Source organism: Oncorhynchus clarkii, chromosome 7 (assembly GCF_045791955.1).
Source record: "Oncorhynchus clarkii lewisi isolate Uvic-CL-2024 chromosome 7, UVic_Ocla_1.0, whole genome shotgun sequence".
NCBI lineage: Eukaryota > Metazoa > Chordata > Actinopteri > Salmoniformes > Salmonidae > Oncorhynchus > Oncorhynchus clarkii.
In genome coordinates, this window is record NC_092153.1 from 42193479 (window position 1) to 42212238 (window position 18760).

Sequence of the window (18760 nt, forward strand, 5' to 3'; positions counted from 1 at the left end):
GCATGGAATAAAACAAAGCATCTGAGGATATGCGATCTAAACATGTTATTTTATTGTAGTGTAGTTGGACACAATACGTTATGTGAAAGGTGTGTGTCTTAATAATAATAATACGTACCAAGACTGAAAATGCAATTACCACCCCTTGTCTTTGAAATGGTAGTGTCCAAGGCTTGGATCCCGGAAGCAATTCCGACTCTTTGGTGACGCTGCATTAGAAGAAAAGAAATGGCCCAACCTCGTAAGTATTTTAGGGTTTTGTTTGCCCTAAATACCATAAGTACACTTCGTATTAATGGTTATTATAATTTAGTAATATAATCTAGCGGTGATTTTTATATAAGCAGAGTTTTCGTAGTCTATAAATAACGCGTGCAGGTATGTAATGAATTTGGAGTGACAGTGGAAGCGAACGTTAATAAGCTAGCTAACACGGTTGTCGTAGCTAGCAAGCGGGATCTTGCTAGACATGTATTTTACAGGTACATCATCATGAAGATCATTGGATTGAATACGAACTAGCGTTGTCTGTACTATGTCTAGTGAGTTTGAAATCTCTCGCTCACGTTAGCTGGTTAGCTTGTTAAATTAGTTAAGTAAGTTAGCTAGATAACTAAGCTGGTTCCTCTAGTTAAGGAATGGGATGTTCTGCATGGGTTTCTGTGTAATGGCTGCATGATTGAGTCTACGAACTACTTCACTTTGACTTCACACGTTTAAAACGGTTGCAATATTTCCTGTAACCATCATGTATGTGCCCACAGGTTTGTTCAGCTTGGTTCTCCTCACCGTGGCTCTCGGAGCCCAGGCTCTGACCCCATCCCATCACCTTTCCCTGTCAGACGTTGCGAGACTTCAAGCTCTCCTGAGCCAACCCTTCACAGACCTGGCATCAGCATACTACTCGATTGTTGGTCTAAGCAAGCTTGGAGCCTCAGTTGCTGATGAAAATGTAAGAAAACGGGCTACTAAGTATTAAAGGGGCTTGACTGGAGGACCCAAAACATGTAGCCTATGACATGTTTGCACTAGTGTTAAGTTTGCACCTTTGCTATTCACGTCCACAATGTTTTCCACTCCAGAAAAAATCCAAGGTAGACACTAGTACAGTTTGCCTCATCAAATCCTTGTTTTTCCTTTTGCAGGATGCCTGTCATTTCTTGAAGGCCCAACTGGACCCCATGAGTGTCGACTCCCTCTTCTTTGCTGCTGAGGCCAGTCAGGCCATCTCAGACTGTGAGGTAGGTACTTGTATATGGTGCTTGATTCTATTTGACCAAAACATGTCATTTGCTCCTCCAGCAAGATGAACCGGCGAACAGCATTTGTTTGTGCTTTTGGATGCTCTGCCAGTGAATTCTTCACTAATAGCTTGGTTCTGTTCTTTATTCATCCTCTTTTAGATCCCGGTGTCCAATGAGACCCGTGACATCCTTCTGGCAGCAGTCAGCGAGGACTCCACAGTCACGCAGATCTTCAGAGCTGTTAGCGCCCTCAGTTCCCTAGGGCTTCCTCTGGCTTCACAGGAAGTCGTCGGTGCCCTGGTCGCCCGTATTGCTAAAGAGGACAACGTCTTGGCGTGAGTAATATCTGCTAGCCTGGCAGGTGGATCAGACTTGCTGCTGGATAATTTATTTGATCTTCTGTGAGATCTGCCTTGTTTAACTGCTAGAAATAAGCTTCTGAACTTAATTGTTATTTTGAATCGTTTCAAACAAACTCTGCTTTTGAACAGAAGATATTCCTATGGACATGGATCTAAATCCATGACGTGTTTTGTCATTGTATTGTGACTATTCTTTTCTTGTCTTTCTGTACAGGATCACCACAGCACTCCAGACTGCCACCCGTCTCTCCCAGCAGGCTGACTTTGGAGGAATCCTGGAGGAGATTGAGGTGAGTTTCACAAGTCCACCAGGTGGTGCTGTGCTGCAGGTTTAGTCGGGTAAATTACTTGACAAAGTTACTAATTACTCCCATGCAAACTGGTTTCTTAAGCGGAGGTGTTGTATTTGAACCTTTCTCTCCCTCTTAAGGATCTTGCAGCACGATTGGATGACTTGGGTGGAGTGTACCTCCAGTTCGAAGAGGGACTTGAGGCAACTGCCCTGTTTGTGACAGCAGCCTACACACTCTCAGACCATGTGGATACAGAGCCTCCTCTCAAAGAGGTAAACTTCTCTCACAATTTATGTGGGTGGTAGATTGATGCAGGGGAGTTGAAGGAAAGCAGGCTGCATGAGTAGGGCCAGGGATTTTTCCTGAACATGTGTCATGTATTAGACCTCTGTATAATACTTGATAATAGAAATCTAGAATAACAACACCAACCTACCTATTTTAAAATAACTGCATGTGGAACTAATGTGAGCTGTTTTCCTCACAGGACCAGGTGATCCAGCTGGTGAACTCTGTGTTCAGTAAGAAGTCCTGGCAATCCCTGTCTGAGGCATTCAGCGTAGCCTGTGCTGCTGCCGCCCTATCCAACAACCGCTTCCAGGTGCCAGTCATCGTCAGCGCCCAGGGGCCTGCCACCGTCTCCCACAACCAGCCAATCCTGCAGGTACACTCCACTATGACCGGTGTTTCTAAATCAGTGACTGACTACACTTCATTTTTTTAATGTCCATTATTTGGTCGTCATCAATTTGAGACACATTTGAAGGTTTTCGCATGGGCCCCGGGTGCATGTTTTCTAGTTTTTGCACTAGACAGCTGATTTCAAATAACCAACTTGTCATCAAGCTTTGAATGTGTAGTGCTTGGGCAAAAAAACAAAATGTGCTCCCAGGGGATGGGAGCAGAACCAAATTTGGGGAACCTTGCTCTAGTCAACCACTGAGCATGGTCTTCGTTCTCACATGATGCTTTTCTTTTCACTGACATCTTTCTGCCTCCTTGTCTTTACCACAGCTTCTGGTGACTGATGTCCTCTCCAATCCTCTTGCCTCAGCCAGTGTGGTGGTGGAATCTGCTCAAGCTGTGGTCTCTAAGAACGTCATACTCACCCAGGCACCTTTCTCCCTCAGGGAGTAAGTTTGTTAGACAGAAAAATTAGAATTTGTCTGGGCACTAATGTTGCTAGTTGTGTTGCTTTTTAATATGGATTATTTGTGTATGTCTGCGTTGCAGTGTTTGTAGTGTATAATTCTTTCTACCTGTTTTGACAGTGGCATTTTTGAACTGAACTTCATGACTAGCCAGCCAGCCAGTGGATATTACCAGTTCTCTGTGGCTATCACCGGGGACACCCGATTGGTTGCCAGTCAGGTTGAGGTGAGCTGGCCATCTTTTCAAGAGAAAATGTATTGGGGATAATTTTGTACCCGCTTACATGCAAGATTAACAATCTTCTATATTATTTGAAAGTTTATGCCAGTTTACATTTGTCCAAAATGGGGGCATGGTTCACTCATCACCAAGTATAAAAGGTACAGTGCATTCGGAAACTATTCAGACCCCTTGACTTTTTTTACATTTTGTGACGCTACACCCTTGTTTAAAAAAAATGTCCCATCAAGCTACACACACTACCCCATAATGACAAAGCAAAAACAGCTTTTTAGAAATGTTGGCAAATTTATTACAAAGGAAAAAAACGGATACCTTATTTACATAAGTATTCAGACACTTTGCTGTGAGACTCGAAATGTCGCTCAGGTGCATCCTGTTTCCATTGATCATCTTTGAGATGTTTCTACCACTTGATTGGAGTCCACCTGTGGTAAATGCAATAGATTGGACTTGATTTAGAACGGCACACACCTGTCTATATAAGGTCTGACAGTTGACAGTGCATGTCAGAGCAAAAACCAAGCCAGGAGGTCGAAGGAATTGTCAGTAGAGCTCCGAGACAGGACTGTGTCGAGGCACAGATCTGGGGAAGGGTACGAAAACATTTCTGTAGCATTGAAGGTTTCCAAGAACACAGTGGCCTCCATTCTTAAATGGAAGAAGTTTGGAACCACCAAGACTGTTCCTAGAGCTGGCCGCCCGGCCAAACTGAGCAATCGGTGGAGAAGGGCCTTGGTCAGGGAGGTGACCAAGAATCTGATGGTCAGTCGGACAGAGCTTCAGAGTTCCTCTGTGGAGATGGGAGAACCTTCCAGAAAGACAACCATCTCTGCAGCATTCCACCAATTAGGCCTTTATGGAGGAGTGGCTAGACTGAAGCCACTCCTCAGGAAAAGGCACATGACAACCCACTTGAAGTTTTCCTAAAGGACTCTCAGACCATGAGAAACAAGATTCTGTGGTCTATTGAAACCAATATTAAACTCTGTGGCCTGAAAGCCAAGCCTCACATCTGGAGGGAACCTGGCACCATCCCTACAGTGAAGCATGGTGGCAGCATAATGCTTTTGGGATGTTTTTCAGCAGCAGGGACTGGGAGACTAATCAGGCTTGAGGGAAAGCTAAACAGAGCAAAGTACAGAGATCGATGATGAAAACCTGCTCCAGAGGGATCAGGACCTCAGACTGGGGCGAAGGTTCACCTTCCAACAGGACAACAACCCTAAGCACACAGCCAAGACGACGCAGGAGTGGCTTCGGGACAAGTCTCTGAATGTCCTTGAGTGGCCCAGCCAGAGCCTGCGCTTCAACAAAATACTGAGTAAAGGGTCTGAGTACTTACGTAAATGTAATTTTCAGTGTTTTTATTTGTAAAAAATGTGCTAACATTTCTAAACCTGTTTGCTTTGTCATTATGAGGTATTGTGTGTAGATTGGTGAAGGGGGGGAAACAATTGAATCCATTTTAGATTAAGGCTTACAGCCTTAACTTGGAAAAAGTCAAGTGGTCTGAATTATTTCCGAATGCGCTGTATATAGTTTTGGATTTGTAATTGTGAGAAGTTACAGTTCTTGTAAGTTAAGTCAGTTGCCTTTCGCTTTTGCCAAAAGGTTAGCAGTTCAATGTGCTCGAAATGGAGGATTATTACTTTGTAGCCGCTTTCATTAGCTTACAAACCTTTATGTTACTTAACCATGTGTCAAAGCAATTAACCTCTAGCATTTACTTTTACTCTCTGACACTCATTCACCATAAATGTGACACTAATCACCCTGAAATTTGCATGTGAATTTCACCATATGAATTCCCTTGAATTTCTCATTTTCCTCCATCTCTCTCTCTCCTTCTCCTCACATGCCTTCAGCTAAAAGTGAAGGTGTCCACTGAGGTGGCCATCACTAATATGGACCTGTCCGTAGTGGATAAGGACCAGAGCATCGGCACCAAGACATCCAGGTTAGGGAGCACAATCTCGTATATGAAGCCCTTTTTAATACTGCCTTTGTCAGACCCATAACTAAGACCGAGTTATTTCCTGCAGGTTGTATGGTCAGGAAAAGCTCATGGCCCTACCCATTAGCCACACAAAATATATATATATAAAATATAATTGTTTTCATTTCCAGGGTGGACTATCCCTTCAAGGCCAAGGGTTCTTTTACTGCAGACAGCCACCAGAACTTTGCCATGACATTCCAGTTAGTAGATGTCAACACTGGAGTAGAGCTCACTCCCCATCAGGTAGAGATTTGGCTGGTTCCTGTGGGTCTACATTTTTATGTTCATACTCTCATTTTGTCAACATTGTGCTATTATATTTCTTGAGTATTGTTATTGTCTTTCTCTCCAGACCTTTGTGAGGTTGCACAATCATAAAACTGGCCAGGAGGTTGTGTTTGTGGCCGAGCCTGACAGTAAGAACCTTTACAAGTTTGAGCTGGACATAGCCGAGAGGAAGTCTGAGTTTGACTCAATGTCTGGAACATATACCCTCCACCTCATTGTGGGAGATGCCACCTTGGAGAACCCCATTCTGTGGAACGTGGCTGACGTTGTCTTGAAGTTCCTTGATGAGGAGGCCCCAGCAGCCATCCAATCTAAGACCCTTTACATGCCTAAGCCAGATATCCAGGTAAACAACAAGTCTGGCATATAAACACATTGGTTTGTTTCTCTAGTCTTCTGGTTGCTAGTCATAGCTTGAAATGAGCTATATAGCTAAGCTAACTCTGGTGCAATATCCATGTTGTGCGTGGTCCCTGACAAATAAATAGATGAATAGCTGGGGTGTATTCACTAGGAACAAAACTGGGCGGGAACTACCTGAATTTGTCCGATAAACTTCTTTTTCGTTTGCTACGGTTTTGGGTTAACGATTATGCCAATGTCCATGTTGTGCGTGGTCATTGAAACAAATAGGTGGACTTGACCTGATGTTCTTGTCGTGTGTAGCACCTGTTCCGGGAGCCAGAGAAGAAGCCACCCACAGTGGTGTCCAATGCCTTCACAGCCCTCGTCCTCTCACCCTTCCTGCTGCTGCTTATTCTGGTGACACTCTTTACTTCTTCAAGTTTGGAATTGTATGAAGGTCCAAAGGTTTATTTTTAGAACATTTTCACATCTGCCTCTTCACTGCCTTTTCTGTTTAGCAAGGCCCTTTAGAATAAAACCTTGATACTTCCTGAATGAGCCTTGGTTTTTGGTTAACACTTGTTTTGATTTGAAATTACAATAGTGATGCTGTATGTAATTTCTGACACCGTTGTGTGGCGACATTGTCCATACTGCGAAAGGCTTGCATCAGTGCATTGTAAATTAATCAGTTTCCAGACCTTTTGTTGTACTGCCGTGGTCCATGAACAATATTCTCTTGTTCTCGCCCCCCTCTCTGTTCAGTGGTTCAAACTCGGGGCCAACATCTCAAACTTCAGCCTCTCCCCCAGCGCTGTCCTCTTCCATGTGGGCCACGCATGTGAGTACGGAGTTCTGAGTCATGGATTACAATGGAAACTACTGGCATTGTCACTTCACCGATATCTCTTTTTCCTAGTTTATCACCTTTTACTCTGTTTATTGTGATGTTTCAGGCATGCTGGGACTGATGTATGTCTACTGGACTCACCTCAACATGTTCCAGACCCTCAAGTACCTGGCCATCATCGGCAGTCTCACCTTCCTGGCTGGAAACCGCATGTTGGCCCAGAAAGCAGTCAAGAGGTATGGCTTCTGTTAGCTTTCGCAAAAACACAGACTGACTGTCAGATTTCCTGCCTAGAGAGCTCTTGACCACAGGGAGAAAGTTTGACCTCTTCATATGAGAAGGACTCTGGGGCTTTGGGTCCTCTTGATGCTTCTCTGAGATTGTGGCTGCCGGACGTTCACTCAAGGCCCTTGAGATCGTGTGTAAGGGCCTACTGTGACGCGCTGCCCCCTCAGTGTGTGTCCCCCAGGGGCCCTTTGCCCAGCCAGGCTAGCAGAAGAGTGGAGCCACCGCTGTAGAGCGTGTGTCTACTGGGAGCATGAGAGGGCCTGGCCAGATTGAACTGTGTGGGTGTTTTTTTTCCCCCCCTCAAGCCTTCCACATGTAGAGCTCTCCAAAGGCCATCGAGACACAGCGGTAATAAGTGTCACTGGCTGAAGGCTTCAAGCTCTAATTGCCTAGTATTACTGTGGAATTACTGCACTTTACTCCTGTCCTTTCTGACCCAGTCCTTTTAACCATATTCTAGTCTCATGCTCCTTTTGGTTGATGTGGAGTCAGTGGATATAATTTCACAATTGATGAAACTTGACTAGCCTGACTTTCTTTAGCCACCGTCTCCTATAGTGCCCTCCTGTCTCCCTAACTCCTGTCTACTCCTTGCTACATCTCTCTCTTTCAGGATTGCCGCAGAGCAAAGTAGTAGGTTGGCAAAGTATAGGAGCCTGCGGTAAAGGCCTGTTTTCTAATAACAAAGGGCCAGTCTTCCAGGCTGAAGTAAGGGCATCTCTATGGACTGCATCCCAGTGCATCCCCATTGCCCTGTGTAATGCATGGCTGTGTGGTGCAGTGCTCACTCACCAACATCTTGCTCATCCCATCATAAAAATCATCTTTGCTCACCTTTTCCATCCTGTCCATGTCACCAGTTATTAATCTTAATATTGCCTGCCATTGTACATGGTTGTTCTAAAGATGCAACGTGTGTGGCGCTTCCTCATTCCCGCATTATCCTATCATCCTCATTGTTCTTCCGTTCATATTCTGTTGCGGCGAAATCCTGTACACTTCATCCTTATGCTGGAAAGAAATGTGTGAAGTTTCTTACATCGGATGTGATTTTAATGTATCCAGGACTTCTCATGCAGGCTTTACATTTTAAGATCTCATTTCAGTTTTACATTTGTGCCCAATAGAAATGAATTGTAAAATAATATTGTCACTTTTATTGTAAAAAATGTTTCTAAACACTTCTACATTAATGTGGATGCTCCCATGATAATGGATAATGATGCGTGAGAAAGATGCGTGCACAAATATCATACCCCCAAAGACATTACATTAACATGGGAGATTAGCATTTTAGCCTCCAACTTTCTCTCCTCATTATTCATTCAGGATTATCCGTGATCATGGTACCATCCACAATGTAGATGTGTTGTTAGAAACATTCTCATCTTTATTTCCAATAAGTGAAACCAAAATGGCACTACAGTTATTTACTATTCATTTCTATTGGGCACAAAATAATCTGAAACACAACCAAAATGCATGGAAAATGCATCCAACAAGTTTGTAGAGTTACAAGCTTGATGCAATCATTGCGTTCTAGGATATGGGACCAAATACTGAACTTTACTACTATATTCAAGTGAAATTGTCCCAATACTTTTAGTCCTCTGAAATTGAGGGGGGGGGGGGCACTATGTACAAAAAGTGCTGTAATTTCTAAATGTTTGACCTGATTTGTTATGGATGACAATACCATCAAATTAAAGCTGACAGTCTGTACTTTAACCTCCATTGTATAATTTAAAATCCAAAGTGCTGGTGTACAGAGCCAAAACAACATGTCTCTGTCCCAATACTTTTGGAGCTAAACAATTTTTTTTTAAAGGTTTTTGTCTGATAATTAACATGTACAACAAACGGACTTATGTATCTATTTTCTTCTCTGGCAGAATTGCAAGTAAATGATGACCGAAGATTGGAGACTTAAGATGCTTAGTCTTTGGTTTTCTAGGAGTCATTTTAAGGACACATCAACCATCAGACTGTCATCAAAGACATGTTATTCCATGAATCCAATAGAAAATTTGAAATGCAGTTTGACTTCATTTGAAAGTAAATGTTAACTCTACCGAGACCTTTGATTTTACCGGACAGATGTTTACTGACACAGATGCTCCTGCTGACGTCTGCAACGCTAACCATCCTTGCACTTCATTTTTGTTTGACCATTTTGCAAATGCCCTTTTTCTTATATTTGTTTTTATAATGGCCTTGGGGATATACTTTTGTGGTTTCATAATGAAATGTGGATGGATTTTTTTTTTTTTTTTGTACATTCATGTTTCTCAGTGCCCATCTTACCACTGCTTTGTAAAAATTTGCATCAAGAAGGTAGCCATCAATTTTACAAGGCCTTTTGATAGAAGTTGATTGAGGTGTCTATGTGCTTGTCTCCTCACTGAATCACATGTGGAGGGTGTGAGCTATTCACTCATTACAATAAAGACCCCCCCCCCCCCCCCCAGAATAAAATGGGCAGTCCTAGAAAATCTGGTGTTTTTGTAATTAAAGAAATGGTGATAAATGTTTAGTGTACTGCTGTTTCTTATTGGTGCAATACACACTAATTCTATCATACTCAAGTCCTTGAAATAATAGTGCCTATACAATGCATTTGTTTCAGTTGGTAGGAAGTAAAATTAATGCACTAGACTCATATCAAATCTCTTTGCTTTATTGTGAAAACTGGTTACATATCCTTTAGTACAATTGTTTGCCAGTGTATGAACTGAGCGACATTGATTTTCTTGACTCAAAGCTTTGATAGTAAAATAGCTTTTAATTTTTTATTATTTTGACATTTTCAGGTCATTAGGGTTGGAGATAAACACTTCTTGTCTTCACTTTGTCCTCGCTTACATTCACTACATAGTCTGGAAGAGAACATTTTAAGTAGGAATGTCAGTTCAATCACAACTATGCATTTCCACGAGACACACTTCACAGATTACAATTTGGCGACATGTGTATGCTCTGAAGGCTTACAGATAACTTGTCTGCAGTGAGATCATGATTTCAAAACCATGTACTGGGTGGGAACTGTACCTTGGCATCTTGAAATTGTTTTGCTGTCCTCTGTAACTCTGTTTTCTCTGAACAGATGTCAGGTCCTGTTTGTAGGTGCCCTCGTAAATGTCTGACTGACATTTCACATTATAGCTCCGGCCTTCTTCTCTGGGTTTGAAAAAAAAGAATAGAATAAGTACAGTATGAACATTTTTAGTGCTTCTATACTTAATTATAAACTGGGTGGTTTGAGCCCTGATTGGCTGACAGGTGTTGTATATCGGACTGTATACCACAGGTATGACAAAGCATTTATTTTTTACTGCTCTAATTACGTTGGTAAGCAGTTTATAATCGCAATATGGGGTTTGTGATGTATGGCCAAAATACTGCAGCTAAGGACTGTGTCCAGGCACTCCGCGTTGTGTCGTGCAATGAACAGCCTATAGCCTCGGTATATTGGCTCTATACCACACCTCTGGCCTTATTGCTTAACTATAGTATATCATTACTGACAGATTGCATCAACAGCCACTACTCACTGTAGCCGTTTTCCCATGATGCTCTGTAGGAATTTCCTGGCTGAGATTTGACCTAGAACCTTCCTGTAGCTGTTGGTAAAGATAGCATCAGCATGTCTTCCTGATCTGAAAGATGGGAGGGAGCACATGATAATTTCATGGATAGATGTGTAGAATTTGAAAGTTCAGTCATTGCCTTGATACCTTTTTGTTGTATAACAACAAAAGCTATTTCAGATTTTGGGGTGACACTGACCGCAGTTCGGCTTTTTGCGTCAAGGGAGTGCTGTTTTCTTTCAGCAGTTGCATGGGATGCTCTATAGAGGTCATCAGGATGGACGTGTCCCTCTGACCAAACCTGGGGGAAAAACACGTCACATAAATATGGTATGACGTGTCCACCCACTGTGCAAAACTGTTTGAATCAAAGTTGTTTCCACATTTCAACCCTCAAAATCTATGTGATTAAGTTGAATCAACTGATTGAATTTGCAAAAAGTCATCAAGGTATGGGCATTAGGTGTTTTTTTTTTTTTTTACCCAACTTTTAACCTAAATCCAATGACACAGTGAAATGTTTTGTTGAATTCACATTAGTTGACAGCTCATCCAAATGTAAATCAAAACTAAACGTTGAACTGACGTCTGTGCCCAGTGGGCAGTCAAATGCTTTTTGTGAGATTTCACTTAGATTAAGTTCGGAATAACAATTTCATGAGTATAACATCGATAGACCTGCATCATTATACCGAGAGCGTTGCCGTTTCTAAAAATAGATATTTGGGTGTTTATGGAGGCTTTTTTCATGTTTTATCTCTGCAACTGCAGGACAAGCATGAGGAAGTGTATCACCGGTGCAGTAACTTTCGCAAAACCAAGTGAAATCGCAACAACAAAAATGTCTGGGCAGCTCTAATCTTTATAGGGAATTATAAAGATAACATTCAAAATAAACTGTCTAAATTTTTTTTAGCATAAACAACAACCATACTTCAAATGCTATTATCTCAATTGTAGTTAGGTCAAGTGATCATTTTCAGTAGATGTGTTTTTCCGGATATGCAGAACAATCGTCTCATACTTTGCCCCCGAATGCTGTGATTAATGTGCTGTGCAAATGTTACACCTTTTAGTGACTAATCCAGACATCTTGACCCTTGTTAGCATAACAAAAAGACAGGGCACACTAAGACAGGCACACTGACCCCTGATAGATTTAAAGCATCGTGTTCAGAGACACACTGCTGGCTGCAGTTATTCTCCGTTTCTTTCTGCTCTCTCTTGGCAGTCCAGTCTTTGTCTGTTACTGACCACACCTCATGTTCATTCCATTGTTATATCGTCCATCAGTGGGATGAAGCATTACATCATTTTTTTCAGCAGCACAGGGTGAAAATTGAATTCTTGGAAAGGGAGCTAGCAGAGACTATTTGTGTATACCTGGCCCCTGGTCAAGGAGACTGGGGGCAGAGTAGGGGGGATAACTGCAGTTCAGGTGTGGATCATTCCACTCAACAAGCTCTGCGTCATTAGCCTGTTTTGACAAGAGGGTTAGTAACATATTTTACTGAGGGGGTTTAGTTGCTGTTCCACAGAGATTGGTATTAGAACAGTTACACATTGGAGTGTTGTAAATGTCACTCAAAAGGCTTTGCACACCACTACTGACATAGCTACTAGGGGTTCGTGAAAAGCGAATTGATTAAAAATGTAATTTAATCATATGACAAGTGACAGAACTATTTTGAATGCTCTAGCAGTAATCTACTAGAATCATAAATCACTCGTTCGTATTCAAGTTCATTATAGTTAGTGAGCTTTAACAGTTGCAATCATAATGTTTAATTATTTAAACTCAAGTAGTATCAGCATACTTTTCTTAGATAGCAAACTTAAAATGTATTATCAGAAACATTTTCGAAATAATAATTATATTGGACAATTGGTCATACAACCCATGTTAGATACAATATTTGTCAAATTAGCATGTTGGTTTATATTTTTGACATTTTAATGCTATTAACATGACTTTAAATGTTTAAACAAAATTGCTATCATGCAGATTGATTGGATTCTTACCTAATAGATGGGTAGAGTGGGGCAACTGATACAGACATCACCAGACAGCAGAAAACGAGCAGTACAGCTCGATCCATCATCATGACTAGTTCTGGAAAACAAGAAGAAATGGAAGAGTTAAAATTACATTAGAAAATACGCTGAAGCCAGTTGGCCCCTGATCTGATATCACTGCAGTAGACATTGAGTTCTCTTGGAGAGGAAGCCTTGCTATATTGTTCTGATGATTACTTTTACAAAGATAAAATATGGATTTTTCAGTGTAACTAAATTTAAGTAAATATTTGCTATAATGTGAAATGTCTTTATCCACTACATGGGTAACTTTACTCAGGTAATATATATTTTTGTTTGATGTTCCAACCAATAAATAATTAAAGCACAAACGTGTAGTGATTGCATTTGATACCTAAACATCCATGTATGATTGATGTTAACAATAGAAATGTTATATTTATTTTTAAAAAGTGATTGACATATAGTTAAAAAGGTTACAATATCAATGTATGTAATCATATCATCAAAGGGTCTTCTTGACACACACTATCAAATCTGAAACATAAAGATAGTTACCTTAAAGTTACCTGGATTAAGCGTGAGTTTATTCTATTGGGTCCTTCTCCCGCAGTCCTTGATGTCAGTTCAGGTCATCATCTCAGAAGAAATGCTGGAACAGCTTTTTGTGGACATCACTCTCTGAATAAACCTTTTAAACCAACCCATCAAAGACACCAATGACATCACCTCTGATGTTAAATTCGCTCTAACCTCTCTGCCTGTCTGTGTCCCACTCCCCCCCTCTATCGCTCTCTTTATCTCTCTCTCTCTTCCTTTCACTGTACTGGTTGAGGTATGCTTTAGATTTCTCTCCCTTCTCTTTCATTGGTCATATCTAATCAAATCAAATCAAATGTATTTATATAGCCCTTCGTACATCAGCTGATATCTCAAAGTGCTGTACAGAAACCCAGCCTAAAACCCCAAACAGCAAGTAATGCAGGTGTTGAAGCACGTTGGCTAGGAAAAACTCCATAGAAAGGCCAAAACCTAGGAAGAAACCTAGAGAGGAACCAGGCTATGTGGGGTGGCCAGTCTTCTTCTGGCTGTGCTGGGTGGAGATTATAACAGAACATGGCCAAGATGATCAAATGTTCATAAATGACCAGCATGGTCAATTAATAGGTCTGGGACAGGAAGCACGTCCGTATAATATCTATATGTTTTATTTGTTTAAATACATCTGAAATATAATGTATATTAATGGAACAGTTTTTCTGTAGTTAAGTACAGATTCCTTCATGGTGCATAACGATGGCACTGTCACAGTGGAACCTTTTGTAAAATAGTTGGTTCAAGACGGACCGCAATATTGTACGTCCTTGAGGACGCGATTGATAGACGGCAGTTGTTTACACAAGATCACGCTAGCGAATTGCTTTGTGTACCGAATGACAACTTGAGGATTAAAACGACTTCAATAGGGCAAATTTAGTATTCAACCGACAAGTTCATATGCAGAAAGAAGAATTATGACATACGAAAGCTGCAGCACCTGCTGAGTACAATTTCGGAGGGCTCTTTTTCAGATGTCAAGCCACTAGCTGGCTAACGTTAGCTATTTTGAACATTGTTTTCACAATTTCACCCATTGCAAAAAATGGCGCAGTAATTGACGTTATTATTTGACAAATATGAGAAACACCAACCGTTTAAGATCTATTTTTCTTACTTTTGAACAATGGTTACCTAGATGGAGCTTGCAACACAGATTGTGTTGTTCAAAGCCAGTCAGCGTTCATTCAAACGAGGAGAGCAGGGCAGAAAAATTCAAGACTCAAATAGCCACAGGTCCAAGATTTCATGACTTTGTCAAGGGAGCTTCTATCAACAAACAGCAACCTGTTATCACTGATTTGATAGACACTGACAAGCATGCCTATCTTCCTGAGGACTCAGAAAGTGGGAATTCTAGGACAGGTTTGTGCACTGCACATTAACATCGCGGATTTAAAAATAAATCTTCTTCCATTAATTAATGACCGTTGAAATAATGCATTTTTACAGTGTGTTTTGAAACCTATGGCTGTCAGATGAACGTCAACGACACAGAAATTGCCTGGTCAATATTGCAGAAGAAGGGATATCAACGCACAAGTGATGTCGCTGAGGTACATGTGACGTTCACTTTTTAGGAGGATTAAAATGTGCATTACCAAATATTTATATTGACAGAAACCTGTGGTTTAAATATACATTTTATATCTTTCAGGCTGATGTTGTCCTCCTTGTTACATGCTCCATAAGGTAAAGTTCCAAGTCTTTTTGGAACAGAGGGAGGCATTTTTCCTTAAGTTTTGTTCACTGAACTTTCAACATACTCAAGCAAGTTTTTCCCTGCTCTGCTTCGCACAGAGAAAAAGCCGAACAAACAATCTGGAACAGACTACGGCAACTCACAGCCATGAAGAAAAGACGCTTAAAGACCCGCGTACCCATGAAAATTGGAGTCTTAGGTGAATGAGTTACAGTCTGACTTGTGACTATGATACATTTGATGTCTCTGTCTGAACCGACACTCTAGGATCAACACAGCATATGTGCTGGCTCTGATCCCCTGTATGTTTGTGGTCCCAGGTTGCATGGCCGAGAGGCTGAAGTCTGAGCTGCTGGAGAGGGAGAAGCTGTTGGATGTTCTGGCTGGTCCAGATGCATACCGGGACCTTCCTCGCCTCCTGTCTGTGGCCCATGGTGGTCAGCAGGCTAGCAACGTGCTGCTGTCTCTAGAGGAGACATATGCTGATGTCATGCCAGTTCACCACTCCCCCCAGGGTTACAGCGCTTTTGTGTGAGTGTCTCTCTGATTGTCTGTCACATCTTGTACAGCTAGGCAAGTGTTTATTCGTCAGGTTGAATGTACTCTGGTGCATTTTACCATTTACAATCAGATGAGTTACACAGGACCCTAGAATTACATATAGAATCGAATACAGGAAATTGACCTTGATCCTGCATCCTCATGTCCCTCTCTGCTTTGTAGGTCCATCATGCGAGGATGTGATAACATGTGCAGCTACTGCATTGTCCCGTTTACTCGAGGTCGAGAAAGGAGTCGACCAGTGTCCTCTATCCTTGAGGAAGTCCATATCCTGTCAGAGCAGGTAGGTGTTTTAAATGTCTCTCAGGTGTGCAGATACTTCTCTTGTTTGTGTCTTAATAGACTGTATGCAGGCTTAAGCTATTCTTAGCATTACTGTGGTTTTGTTCTGTACCAGGGTGTGAAGGAGGTGACCCTGTTGGGTCAGAATGTGAACAGCTACAGGGACACATCAGAGGAACAGTTCTGTAGTTCAGAGCCAGGCCAGCTGAGCCGGGGCTTTAGGACAGTGTACCGAGCCCGGCCCGGGGGCCTGCGCTTTGCTGACCTGCTGGACAGAGTGTCCCTCATAGACCCGGACATGAGAATCAGGTTCACCTCCCCTCATCCCAAGGACTTTCCTGATGAGGTACAAATGGAGTCCAAAAGGCAAACTGATGTTAATAGTATTGGGATTATATTGTTATTCTAATAGTCTGTAAGATTGTAAAGAATGCACTTTGTTGTTATTCTGTTCACTGCTACACACACACACTAATCACAAGCAAAAAATGTAAGGTAAACATTTGACCATTGAAGGATATACTTAAGCAATAAGGCACGGGGGGCTGTGGTATATGGCCAATATACCACGGCTAAGGGCTGATCTTACGCAACGTGGAGTGCCTGCATACAGCCCTTAGCCGTGGTATATTGGCCGTATACCACAAACCAAAAGAGGTGCCTTATTGCTATCATAAACTGCTTAACAATGTAATTAGAGTAGTTAAAAATATGTGTTTTGTCATACCCGTGGTATATGGTCTGTCAGCCAATGAGCATTCATGGCTCGAACCACCCAGTTTATGAAGTAGATTGTTCTCAGCATTGACAAGTTGACGTGGACATTTTGACACTGGTGTTTGTGTGTAGGTGTTGCAGCTGATAAAAGAGAGGGCGAACATCTGTAAGCAGATCCACCTCCCGGCTCAGAGCGGCAGCAGCACAGTCCTACAGGCCATGCGGAGGGGGTAATACAGCTCCTCTGTTTCAGCTTTTACTCTGCTCTCAAATAGGAATGGAACTAGATCCATGGAAACAGATTCAAATATGTTTGTCGTCTTAATTGTGTCCATTTTGGAAATTTCAGTTATAGTAGGGAGGCTTACCTGGAGCTTGTGGATAACATCAAGAGAATAATCCCAGGTAGGCCACCTCAACTTGTTTATTAGTTTCTTTGTGATGAATAGTTGCTGTGAATTCAGGTAACCGCTGCAGACCGGTTTGGCTATGCACATTGGCTGCATGCCAATGGCATCTTGTGTAATGTGCTTTTCAAAGCACCGACTGTCTTATTGCCATTGGGTCAGTGACAGTTCAGTCCTGTGTGTCTGTCTCAGGGGTGAGCCTGAGCAGTGACTTCATCTCTGGGTTCTGTGGGGAGACAGAAGAGGACCACCTGCAGACCCTGTCTCTGATCAGGGAGGTGCGCTACAACGTGGGCTTCCTCTTTGCCTACAGTATGCGGAAGGTCCGTTCAACTCAATTAACGTACTGGAAATGATTCCACATGTTCTGTCAATACCATTGGTGTAGAGCATGGGTTCACAACCATATTTTTTTTTTTTCAGGGGCCCATAGAGTTTGTGTTACGAAATCCAGGCCCCTCTAAATTAGACAATATTTTCAAGAGTAAATTAAATGTAATTTATTGTGTTAATGCCGTATATCCTGTGTACACTGCTGTGTCCTCTCTCCCAGAAAACCCATGCGTTCCATCGTCTTCAGGACGACGTGCCAGCGGAGGTGAAGCAGCGGCGGCTCGAGGAGCTCATCTGCATGTTCAGGGAGGAGGCCACCAAGGTCAACTCCGCCCTCATCGGCAGAACACAGCTCGTCCTAGTGGAGGGAGTGAGTACCATTTTCTTCTGCTCTTGAAATAAAACACTCCTCATATCTTGGGCCCAATGCTTGGCCTTTCCACCTGACCTGATGGGGAGAAACTCCTATCCCTACTCATATGGTTACTATTAGCATAATGTACATGTTTAAAATCAAATGAATTGAGCCGTGAGCCCCTGCTCCCCACACCTCAGACTTACCCTGCATGGGGAAACTAGCAATTTAGACCGGACCTATTCATATTTACCCGTGGCTTGCAAACATAGTATTATAGCAGGTCGAGCCAACAAGGATTAAAAATTCACCGGGCGATTCATGTAAAACCCACTTTAATTCACATATAGACAATGGTACTTAATTGTCCCACATCGTTCCAATATCAATTGACCTTGTTTTCACGTCCCCCCAGGAGAGTAAGAGATCAGCTCAGGACCTGTGTGGGAGGAACGATGGGAACGTGAAGGTGATTTTCCCTCGGCAGGAAGTGGCTGGTCAGCCCACTGACACACACACCTCCCCCATCAACCCGGGAGACTATGTCCTGGTCAAGGTACACTTTCATTCTGCCGTAGCTGTTTCATACGACATTTTCTATCACACTGAGTCACAGCAAGACTTCTCTCTTCCAATTATACTGTATGTATGAACACATACTGTAAGTATGAAAAGCTTTGCTTTGATGGATATTTATTTAAATGCTTAGGTCCTTTATAAGGGCGTAAGTAGTTATTTTCAAGAAATAAGCCATTTTAAAGGTAATCGGGCACCATGCTTAGAACTGCGCTGTTCCTGCCCTGTGACTGACTGGCCTGTCTCCCATACAGATAGAATCAGCCAATTCGCAGAGCCTGAGAGGACACGCCCTCAGCCACACCTCTCTGAGTGACTCAGCCACACGTTTACCTGACCACCGCCATGACGGACAACTGGCTTCAGTCGCTAGATACGGTGTCTAGTCCTCTGTACCCTGAAAGTGAGTGTGAAGTGGACGTCTTCTGTGGCACCACGACGCAGATGTAACATCGACAAAGATCCAATCCAGAGACAACTGACTGAAGAAGACTTTTGTCAAGTTAAAATAAAAAAAATTAAAAAGATTTATTGTGATTTGT

The 18760-nt window shown here is 42.2% G+C and overlaps 3 protein-coding genes across 4 annotated transcripts; 2 read left to right on the forward strand and 1 right to left on the reverse strand.

Moving 5' to 3' along the window:
- The first annotated feature begins 182 nt into the window (after positions 1-182).
- Positions 183-9591, forward strand: LOC139413334 (ribophorin II). Of its 2 annotated transcripts, XM_071160564.1 has the most exons (17): positions 184-241; positions 765-952; positions 1146-1241; positions 1404-1579; positions 1821-1896; positions 2037-2171; positions 2387-2563; positions 2914-3032; positions 3171-3276; positions 5160-5251; positions 5422-5536; positions 5646-5927; positions 6248-6343; positions 6692-6767; positions 6883-7012; positions 7678-7772; positions 8957-9591. In XM_071160564.1, exons 1-16 carry the CDS (start codon positions 229-231, stop codon positions 7727-7729), a joined length of 1929 nt encoding a protein of 642 aa, XP_071016665.1. In that variant the 5' UTR covers positions 184-228; the 3' UTR covers positions 7730-7772; positions 8957-9591. The 2 variants fall into 2 exon arrangements, with proteins under 2 accessions (XP_071016666.1, XP_071016665.1); XM_071160565.1 differs by lacking the exon at positions 7678-7772 and having other exon boundaries at positions 183-241.
- A 114-nt stretch (positions 9592-9705) lies between these two features.
- LOC139413335 (growth hormone releasing hormone) lies at positions 9706-13310 on the reverse strand. The gene is made up of 6 exons (XM_071160566.1): positions 13247-13310; positions 12674-12764; positions 10851-10952; positions 10616-10720; positions 10113-10241; positions 9706-9940 (listed from the first exon to the last, which is right to left on the reverse strand). The coding sequence occupies exons 2-6, from the start codon at positions 12754-12756 to the stop codon at positions 9871-9873; spliced, it is 489 nt and encodes a 162-aa protein (XP_071016667.1). The 5' UTR covers positions 12757-12764; positions 13247-13310; the 3' UTR covers positions 9706-9870.
- A 716-nt stretch (positions 13311-14026) lies between these two features.
- On the forward strand, positions 14027-18743 carry LOC139413336 (CDK5 regulatory subunit associated protein 1). Its single transcript, XM_071160567.1, has 13 exons — positions 14027-14650; positions 14738-14841; positions 14943-14977; positions 15086-15186; positions 15308-15518; positions 15711-15831; positions 15946-16176; positions 16680-16777; positions 16897-16952; positions 17147-17277; positions 17508-17657; positions 18058-18198; positions 18473-18743. Exons 1-13 carry the CDS (start codon positions 14365-14367, stop codon positions 18602-18604), a joined length of 1797 nt encoding a protein of 598 aa, XP_071016668.1. The 5' UTR covers positions 14027-14364; the 3' UTR covers positions 18605-18743.
- Positions 18744-18760: the final 17 nt, after the last annotated feature.

Bases quoted from the DNA above. Each gene is read 5' to 3' on its own strand.
- LOC139413336 (XM_071160567.1), top strand. From the start codon at position 14,365: ATGAGAAACACCAACCGTTTAAGATCTATTTTTCTTACTTTTGAACAA. The intron at 14,651-14,737 runs GTTTGTGCACTG...GCATTTTTACAG, and splicing joins AAGTGGGAATTCTAGGACAG to TGTGTTTTGAAACCTATGGC. The intron at 16,953-17,146 runs GTAGGCCACCTC...TGTCTGTCTCAG, and splicing joins CATCAAGAGAATAATCCCAG to GGGTGAGCCTGAGCAGTGAC.
- LOC139413334 (XM_071160564.1), top strand. The intron at 5,252-5,421 runs GTTAGGGAGCAC...TTTCATTTCCAG, and splicing joins ATCGGCACCAAGACATCCAG to GGTGGACTATCCCTTCAAGG. The intron at 5,537-5,645 runs GTAGAGATTTGG...CTTTCTCTCCAG, and splicing joins TAGAGCTCACTCCCCATCAG to ACCTTTGTGAGGTTGCACAA.
- LOC139413335 (XM_071160566.1), bottom strand. From the start codon at position 12,756: ATGATGATGGATCGAGCTGTACTGCTCGTTTTCTGCTGTCTGGTGATG. The intron at 10,242-10,615 runs GTGAGTAGTGGC...TTTCAAACCCAG, and splicing joins ATCATGGGAAAACGGCTACA to AGAAGAAGGCCGGAGCTATA. The intron at 9,941-10,112 runs GTACAGTTCCCA...GTTCTCTTCCAG, and splicing joins AACAATTTCAAGATGCCAAG to ACTATGTAGTGAATGTAAGC.